The sequence below is a fragment of the Rhopilema esculentum genome, chromosome 9 (genome assembly GCF_057945365.1).
Source record: "Rhopilema esculentum isolate cy_ngs chromosome 9, ASM5794536v1, whole genome shotgun sequence".
NCBI classification, from domain to species: domain Eukaryota; kingdom Metazoa; phylum Cnidaria; class Scyphozoa; order Rhizostomeae; family Rhizostomatidae; genus Rhopilema; species Rhopilema esculentum.
The window spans coordinates 8,495,417-8,505,664 of NC_142823.1; the positions used below are offsets into that span (position 1 = coordinate 8,495,417).

Below are 10,248 nucleotides of genomic sequence, written 5' to 3' on the forward strand. Positions count from 1 at the left end.
AAAAGCGTGGTTATGTGTATGAATTGGCCTTTGTTAGGCCTGTCAGCTTCTTGGCATCAAACTGGCAGCTAAAATCAATTTTCTTACGACCCTCTTTAATTTGAAGTTGTTTATAAATCAGTATTTACTGTAAGTTTCTTTAAAAGTAAATGTATTAAACAACAGTAATACTGAATATTAAATCAATTCTCAAATGCAGTTCTTGCCTTGTCACTAATGAACTATCTTCACATAACACCTAAATATCTTCACATACATAGTCAAGCTCTCATACTTATAATCCGTAGTTTGCTTTCATACTTATAATCTGTTGTTTGTTCGAGGTGTAATGTATTGAACAACAGTAATACTAAGTATTAATTCAATTCCCAAATGCAGTTCTTGCCTTGTCACTAATGAACTATCTTCACATAACACCTAAATATCTTCACATACACAGTCAAGCTCTCATACTTATAATCTGTAGTTTGCTCGAAGTGTAATGTATTAAACAACAGTAATACGGAATATTAAATCAATTCCCAAATGCAGTTCTTGTCACTAATGAACTATCTTCACATAACACCTAAATATCTTCACATACACAGTCAAGCTCTCATACTTATAATCTGTAGTTTGCTCGAAGTGTAATGTATTAAACAAAAATAATACTGAGTATTAAGCCATTTAACTAATGCAGCTGCCTATTTTGTCACTAACACTTAAATATTATCACATACATAGTCAAGCTCTCGTTCTTATAATCTGCAAGGTGTTATGGAACCAAGCCACTACCAAACCCTTTTCAGTTCTTGCTCAGATTAGCCCCTAGATGTCAGACAGCTTTGTTTACAGTAATTAAAAGCGAATAGTATCTAGCCATACAATGTATAAAATTTAATGCTGCTAATTTATTTTCTTGTGATAATTTGCTATCCACCAATTAAGTTATCCCAAACATGACCTTCTGGTAGACCAGTTTTTATATTTGCCCTGTTTTGTTCTGAATTTAAATACTTTTGCTTATTTAAATACTATTTTTTGTTACTTAAGGAGTATCATGATAATATGAAATACGAATTATGAAAAAAATAAAAAAAAGGCGTGTTATTATTCATGCTTGAATATTTCAAATTGCATCAAAAGGCGGAGTCAAACCTCGTGCTTAAAATTTCGTTAAACGACAAAAAAACATCAATACTTTATTGCAAAAATAAGCCAACTGTTGACAATCAACGTTTCAAAAGGTTAATTTTAAAAACGACAAAGCATTAATGAATAATTTATCAATTTAAAAACTCTTCATAGTCAGAAGGTCTCTGCTAAAGTGTTGAAGATGAATTTAGATTTTTGCAGAGATGATAAACTGGAGCGAAAATTTAAGACGGCATTAGCAAGCAGTAGTTTCCTGAGGTGCTGGAGAAATACGAAACACCTGTTATGGTGTGCAGTCATCCGTAGCCATGATTCCGCAAACCAAGCCGAATGATCTTCGCTCCAAAAACAAAAGTAGTCTCTGAGACATTGCTGCAAAGGACTTTTTAAACAGACTGTGCTATTTAGTTGCTTTATGGAGATGTTTGCTGTATAATCCGCAGAGTAATGACACAAAGACGGTGCAATGGCCAGGGCACTTGGCAATAAAGATCATCTGGCTAAAAGTATCACCTCAAAGTCTTATGTAAATATTTTGCTTTGCTAAACAGAAGAAATAACACGGCGATAATTCGCAGTTCATTCTGAGCGTCTAAATGAACAGAACTGCATTTTCCGAGTCTCTGCAGGATAATTCCAACTAGCTTTCGAAAGCACGAATCTATTCTGGCAGTATCAACTTCTAGAACTTGGCTCCTGGTGAAAAATATAGAGTTATTCTCATACAGATATAGATTCATTTACTCTTATTTACTTTTGGTGTCCTTTACGCACTTTAATGAACAGCTGGCGATATCTCAGTTAACGTGATCATGTTTTTGGTAAACCAAATTCTGTTATCAACGAACAGCTGCATGGAGTACAGAGTCAGCCAGATGACAAATCAATAACATGCAAATGGAGTATGATCGTCTCGAAGGAAAGTTTTAATTTAATATCTGGGTCGATTCATTACGAATGGATTTTGAATTAACGAAGAACAGGTTTTAAAAAGATTTAGCTTCACTTGCGATTTGAATACTAAACAGTTTTTGTTTTGGCTTATTTTGCATCATGAATCCAAATCGCTTCTGTCTTTTTTTACTTATCCTCACGCTCGTCTTTATCATCGTTGGCATTTTCTTTGTGGCGTCTTCGCTGCACTACAGCTCAACAACGGACGATTCAATCGAACTTTTGTCCCGGAGAAGCCTCGATCGCAAACCGTCCCATTCAGAGCCCGTGCCAGTATTCCCTGAAGACTATCATGCCTCAGGATTACTAATTCTCCCCCACAGCTCAATTGCAGAGCCGTTTGAAATATGGTTCTCAAACACGTTGGGCGCCAGTAGGATCGACTATTATTATGGTAAGTAAATTATGCTGTTTTCCTAGGTGCTTTTTAAATCCAAGTCCTTGAGACTTGTTTTCATTTATCGTATGCTCTCTTGAATTCCCGCTGCGGTTTTATTGATTAAACCTCATAATTTAATGCGGATTTTTTAGAGAGGTGGGATTATCAGAGAGGCGGGGTTAATCTTTCAACATATTTTTAAACAGCAGGCTTAAATTTACAACATGTCTTCTGTGTTTTGGCGTAAAAACTGCGCATGTAAATGTGAAGAATTTTGACATAAGTTGGTTGGAAAAACGACGCTGAATTGCTAAAAAATTATTCACTTTTGTTGTCATCAAATGAGAACATTGATTTATTTCTTTAATCAAACCCGCCCGTGGGATTATCAGAGAGGGCGTGAATAGAAGAGAGAATGCCGTATGTCAAATTTATTTTGCTCAAGTCGCCGGATTAAACTAATCTAAATGTTAGTTCAACAAAATAGATTATGAAAATGGGTTTTGCGTGCAGTCGAATAAGATTGTTAAGGGCATTGAGTCATAATAAAATGGATTGGTTATACCCTATGTGCCAAAATCCGCTGAGTCATGATTTTCATCACTGCGATGCTATTTGTTAACGTGGACCTAGTCACATGAACTCACCTTGTACTGATTGACAAAACAGTTTTCATCAATAGCAAGTTGTCAACAACGAGTGCAAATATCACATGAAACAGCAGCGATCATGCCGAAACGAAACGAACCATTATAGAGAAGGCATATTTACCATGACTCAATGCCTTTAAGCTTCTACACTGACATTAAGCTTCTTTTAGAAGGCATTCAGTATGTTGGTAAACATAAATAAAATATTATGTAGATGACATTTTTGTCGACAAGATCCTTTGCATAAATTCTGTGAATACCGTGTCATTGTATTTTATCAAGGTACGGACAAAACATTCCAACGAGGTGACGAGGCCCCGTATGGGAAATATTACAAAGTTGTTCCCATGTATAATGACAAGCAGGGAAATTTTGAAGGCTGCTGGACGGTAACTGGAAGAAATAACTGGCCAATCAATGCGCAGACCATTATTCCAAATATGACTTGGTTTAAGGTGACTAATTAAAGTGGTTTTAAGTATAAATTATCTGATTAAATTTCAAAATGGCTTTGAAATAGCTCAAATTTTAGTATGTTGCAAAATGTTTGCTTTTTTCAAAACCATATCAAAATGTTAAATGTTTTCTGATTATATTCCTTCGCAATGATATAAATTGCATTTGTGCCGAGTACATTTACATTCTGACTTCTCATTACGATGTCTAACCTTGTAATATTATGATTGGGTATATAATATTACAGTAAAATTGCTTTATTTGTAAGACATTTTGCGCACATTATGCCCATTATGCTCATCTTAACAATTTATTGTTTTATTGTAGTACGTTAAAACAGAGGTGTATACGGGAACCCTGTCAACCAAATGGCATTATGAGTACTGGGCCTACGGAATGCTCAACTCACAGAACGTTTGGGTCACGAAATCGAAACCGTATCGCCCTATTCGCTATGAAATGAAAGGCTATGACTCCATGCTTGGCTCATATTATGATCATTATGTGCTTGAATATGTCTCTTTTGAGCAGTGGAGACCGCAGATCCAGCGATTCGAATTGCCTAGAGGTATTTTGTAGATTTGAATATAAGATGAATAGAGCTTTAGCCTGTCCTTAATTGTTATGGACCATCCATCTCTTTGCGAACCATCTTTCTCAACTGCAATTTTGTTTTAAAAGAATTCTCTGTAAGAGCAGTATCAATTTTTAGACTGATATAACTTTTGTACTCACACTTTAAAACGAACATATTTAAAGGTAGAATAGGGTTTATTTATGAAGCTGTGAAAAATGCTTATCTTTGGTTAATGCTGAAATATTTTAGCACTTAGATATATATTATAAGGAATTTGAAATGAAAAAGAACAAAATCTAGGTATATTTACCTTGAATTGTTTTAAATAATAAATGGCTTTGAAAACTATTCGTTCGTTGTACTGAAGATGGCGCTGATAACATTCCTAGTTCTTCAAAAATGGTATCAGTCATTTTTTAGCATAAATATTTGCATGTTTCTACATTTATGCTTGGGTATAAATGTATTGAAATACTTGCACATTAAACTTGTTTTTTTATTTCAAGATTTTCATAAAATGATTATTTTTCTCGCAAAAAATTGACTTGAATGTATCTGATTCCGTTTTGCAATTTCCACACTTACTTTGTCAAGGTGACTTAATATCTAGGTGACATTATACTGACATTCTCAAATCTTAATTTTGCTTCTAGTTTTTCTTTCAAGAATCTTCTCTTTCCTAGACGTGCCTTGTTTCAACTGGACGTTAACGTTGGAGTCAAGCCTGATCTCGAACCCAATGCAGGAGTTTGCTTCATTTACGGCTGAGCACCTGGTAAACACAGGCGAGCTGTTTACGGATTTTAAGAAGAATCACAAAAAGAATTATGATGATAAGAAAGAACACAGGAAGAGAAAACATATTTATAAACATAACTCGAGGTATTGCTTCTAAAGCTTTCCACATATGTATTCTGACTCACTTTTTATTGGCAGATTTCATTAAAAGTGCTTACAATTCTTTGCTGGTGCTTGTAACAGTTGTATTTCGATGACTTTTGTGTTTGTTTGATATCAACAACATTTCCAGCTTGGAAATAATTTTCTGGCAATATTCAATATTACATCCATTATAGAGTTTTGAATAGAAGCTATAAAAAAATATTGATACAAGCAAGGAGACTTCTGAGAAATTTCGAAACAGAAAAGTTGTTCAACTTGAATAGAAAATTCATCTGTTTTTGCAGATCCTTGTTTTGTTTTGTGCATGGAACATTTTCATAAGAATAATCCGAGTTTCAAGTAAATTATTGCGCTTCAAACTTTTTTCAAGGTATATCCATTCGATGAATCGGAAAAGCAAGCACTTTCAGCTGAAGAGCAACCATTTTACAGATATGTCTGATAAAGAGTTCGAAACGCACGTGGGATCTATAACAAAATTTGATCCTCGTAACCACACTGGCATGAAACCTCTGCATAAGCACGATCCAGTGTATTTGAACGAGGCTCCTAAACCTATTGATATCCCAGAAGAACTTGACTGGAGAGATTACGGTAAGAAAACAAATCTCCTTTTATGGCCAACTTAATTATGAACGTGTTTAGCTCCTTTTACAAGCTCTAACAAATTTTTTTATCATGCAACGCTTCTTTTATAAGGCGCTGTTTCTCCAGTGAAAGGCCAAGGTATCTGCGGATCTTGCTACACATTTTCTGCTGCTGGTGCTGCTGAGGGGGCGCATTTTCTAAAGGTATTTGAGAAAACGCCTTTTGTGTATATAAATTGTTTGTGTTTACCGGCATCGCAAAAAGATTCAATTTTTATTCTGAACTTTGACACGTTTTTGTCACCTGAATAATTCAATAATATTGTCTTGCATTCATATTGTTTATCAATAACATATATGTAGTTTCTTTTTGCTCAGTCGCAATTCATATATTCGCTTCCTTAATTACTTAACTAATCCTCACTTGAATTTTTCAAGGTCCTGTTAGTGTAGCTTAATCAAGTTCTTAGGTTTCTCCAACTCTTAATTTGTTTTTTCGACTTTAAAGACAGGATCACTGGTGGAGCTATCATCCCAGCAAATCCTGGACTGTTCATGGGGCTCTGGTAACCATGGTTGCAAGGGTGGCCATTATGCTGCTGCGCTGAGTTTCTTGTATCTCCACGGGGCTGCCACGCTGGACAGTTATGGAAAATATCTCGCTCAGGTAACGACGAATTGAATTGCATTGGTGATTAGTATGCATGGATACGAGGCTGCAATTCTATAGTAGTAAGAGCGAAAGTTTTCGTTCTTGTGCTAGAATAAAGTATTTTCAAAAAATATTTAGGCCGGTTTTTCACAAAAGTCACTGTTTTTGCTGACGTTGTAAAAGCGAGCCAACGTATCAGCAAATCGTAGAATCAATGAAAGTGAATGAAACGGAAACAATTCACGTAGTATTTTCAGTCGGTATTACACACGCGCAGACGATCGTTTGATTGCTGGCACAACCCTGGCGATTCAAGTTGAATTGAACTTTATGCATCCTTTTTTATCATCGTATCGTAGTAGCTATATTAGAATATAACATTTGGAAAATGTATTGATTTTAGGAGGGTGTGTGCCATTTTAACGATACAGCCCTTGGCGCTAAAATTGATGCATTTGCCTATGTACCAAGCTACAACAACACGGCACTTAAACATGCAATCGCCAAGTTTGGGCCAGCTGCTGTATCAATCAACGTCAGCCCTTTGTCGTTCAAATTCTACAGCAATGGAGTTTATCACGACGAAGATTGCTGTAAGTTCCATTTTTGCTTTCTTCGCCGTATTACCACCTGCTTATATTTCCCCACCTTACACCATAATTGCGGTATTTGATGATCTGGCCTTAGGCCAGCGGCCGTTATCATGAAGATCCCTGACAAAACCTCTGCGATTTTCAGTCTTATCATTATTGTAAAATTTTCGTGGTTATTTTGCAATCTTGTTTTTCCTTAGCGATTTTAATTTTTTCTCGCGACTTTCTTATTCAAAAATTCTTTCGTAATTTAGTAACACTGTTTCTCACTCCTTCCCTTAACTTATTTGCTGCTTCCATTTTAATATATCTTATTCTTTCTTGTTTGCGATATTTGAAGCATACCTCAGTTTGCTTAAAATATCCTTGAAATATCTAGTTTTCCTTTGCTCACCTTTTTAAGTGAATCTTACAACTCCTTTCTATACTTTATTTGAAGAAGGTCATTTCCTATTCAGCCCCACGGTTTCTGGTTGTGGTCTCAAGCTCCAATACTGTAAAAGCTATTAGGCCATTTGGCAATGAATGCATCAAGCATAGAACTGATAGTTAACTATCACTAGCATTTCTATGATTGATGTGCTGTAAAATTTTGTAATTCCTCATTTTCCTCCAGGGTCCAATCGCACGAGGCATTCTGCCCTTGTCATAGGGTACGGCAAGATAAAGAATGGTAGAGAGTACTGGCTGGTTAAAAACTCCTGGTCAGATTCATGGGGAGAACGAGGCTACATACGGGTTGCCATGGACGAGAATATGTGTGGTGTAACCGAGGCACCCGTAGTCGCTCTTGTTAACCACATAACATTTCAGTTCCCTGTTAAAGAAAAGATATTATCTGTAGACTTTGAAGACGAGGCAACTTTAGGCCGTAAGGTGAAAGCAAAGAGAAAGGAAAAAGCGAAGGCAAAGCCAGGAAAGAAAAGTGAATTGAAGATTAAAACAAAGGATAGCAAGGATGTTGCTCGTGCTGGGGTTAGCGTTACGAAAGATAAAGGGAAAGAAAGTGTAATTGAGCAGAAAAAAGGTGGAAAGAAGGATATTGGTGAAGGAATAGAAATGGAAGAAGGAAAGGATAATTTTGCTAAACAGAAGACTGGGGATAAATCGAAAGACGATAAGGAAGGTGAGGGCGGTTCTAAAAGTCATAAAATCGATAGTGAAGTTGAGCGGGGAAACGGTGGAAAAAAGGATGTTAGTGAAGGAATAGAAATGAAAGACGGGAAGGACAATTTCGCTAAGCAGACTAAGACTGAAGATAAATCCGAAGACAAGAAGGAAAGTGAAAATGGCTCCAAAGAACGTAAAATCGATGGAGTTACAGAGGTTGTGAAAGGAAAGGAGGCGGCTCCAAAAGAAGTTGACGATAGAGAGGTTCCAAAAATTGAGCCTCATGATCAAAAACACGACATTGGTGCCTTAGGAGAGTTGGTTGCAAGTGATAATCATGACACTACGAAGGAGGATACAAGTAAAGGAACTCCTGAAAGAAAGGAAGAAGAAATTTTGCCGAACGAAAAGCATATAAAGATAGAGGAGAAGAAGCCAGAGGGCTTATCATTTCAGGTTGCTGCGAAGGAGAAGACAGACGACTTTAAGCTTCCAGTGTTTCATGGGAATGTCGATCAGTCTAAGTTGCCAAATGCAGCAAAAGAATCTAGCAGTCATGCTGGAAAGGGCAATGCGAAAAGCGTGCCGAAGGCATCTTTAGATGAAACTGATACAAAGAGTTCTAATAAGGATAAGCACGTTGATGCAGAGACTCAGATCAAACAATTGTTTGGTGGTAAAAAAAACTTAGACGAAGGTGAAACAGTGGCATTGGGGGAAGTTAAAGATAATCCTGTATATCATATGTCTAATAAGGATGTTGATGTGACTGTTAAGGGCTTGAAAGAAGCAAGTAACGTCGAAGTTTCGGTTGCTAAAGTTGTGCAAAAAGACAAATCAAAACTTAAAAAGAAGAAAAAAGTAAAGAGTAAGAAAACTTCTCGCAGTTCTGCGAAGACTTTTTTAGCAGGAAAAAAGCAAAATCGTGGAGAGAAAGCTAATGGTGGGGTAAAAATGCATAAAGTTTTGCAGGATGCATTGAACCGCCTGTATTCGAAAATAGATAAAGGTTTATTTGATAACGGAAAGTAAGGGAAGAATTCACTCCCTGATAATTAATTCTGTTAGAATTAACTTTTGTTAGAATTCATTTGTATTGTTATGGGTCGAATAACAATGGACAGATGAAAAAGATCGGTGAATTTTTATCGATGTCATTGCTAATACGTTCACAAATCAAGTTGATATTTGTTTGTTTCGTGCATTGGGGGATGGGGTTAAGATGTGCTTTGTAAAACGTCCTTTTGGTTAGTTTTTCAATGTTACCTAAATGAAAATATGCAATTCGCATCCGATCTCATAACTGAGAATTATAATTAGACAAGTTAGGTTTCAATTTGAATTGTTTGTGTCAATTTGATGTTTAATAACGTTCAATATTGGTCATTATCAGATTTGGTAGCAATACCTAACGCTTGTTATGCCTAATAATGGCCCGGTGATAGGCTCTTCCCGTTCCTTTGTCTTTTCCTTTCTCAATAAGATTGATTGCGTTTCTTTATTTCGTTCAAACTATTAGCGTTTCACTATGTTACGACTTTTTTTACGATGTTACGAGGAGCTACGGTGTTGCGATGTTACTATGATGCTTTTAAAAAGTGAAGTTGTCAATCATTAATGTTTTTAAAGTGAAATCTGATAATCTTAAAACAGATAAGGTGTGATAATCTTAATAACAAATTTACTAAAGTACTTTCCGTCCGAAACTCGTCAGGGTCTAATAATTTACGTTTAATGTCCAAAGAAAACAGAAAATTCACCTTTAGATGCTGATCGAAAGTAACGTGAGAAAAATAAAAGCGCGTTTGGTTGGTTCTTTGTTAGTGCAGAGATAATGTTTTCCGCAATCTCGTGCTATTTTCAAATATTAATTATCTTCTGGAACGTTTTACTGTGTGCAAAATTAGATCAAAGATTACATTTTGACCGTCTCATTCGTTTAAGGATAAAAGTGGAAATAGTATGCAAGCCATGGTCAAAATGACGAGTAATTTCCTTATTTATTTTAAAACCTTCATATATGCTGTAAAAGACCAATCCGGGGCGCTTATTCCAAATGTCGAACTTGAGCCCGGGGCGCTTACTTCGTAGGAACGCATATTATGAAGGGGCGCCTGTTAAAATTTGGTCATCATTGTAAGTGAATATTACAAATTGTTGATTATTGATTTTATTATTGCTGATATGGTAAGGATACCTTTTATAATATAGCTTAAATGCAATGATCAAAGATATTAATGTTTAGAAGCAAAC

General features: G+C 35.9%; 1 protein-coding gene across 1 annotated transcript; it reads left to right on the plus strand.

Moving 5' to 3' along the window:
* The first annotated feature begins 583 nt into the window (after nt 1-583).
* On the plus strand, nt 584-9,886 carry LOC135688724 (uncharacterized). The gene is made up of 9 exons (XM_065205688.2): nt 584-2,482; nt 3,400-3,572; nt 3,901-4,141; nt 4,834-5,032; nt 5,424-5,647; nt 5,753-5,844; nt 6,149-6,307; nt 6,696-6,885; nt 7,502-9,886. Exons 1-9 carry the CDS (start codon nt 2,188-2,190, stop codon nt 9,025-9,027), a joined length of 3,099 nt encoding a protein of 1,032 aa, XP_065061760.2. The 5' UTR covers nt 584-2,187; the 3' UTR covers nt 9,028-9,886.
* The last annotated feature ends 362 nt before the right edge of the window (nt 9,887-10,248 follow it).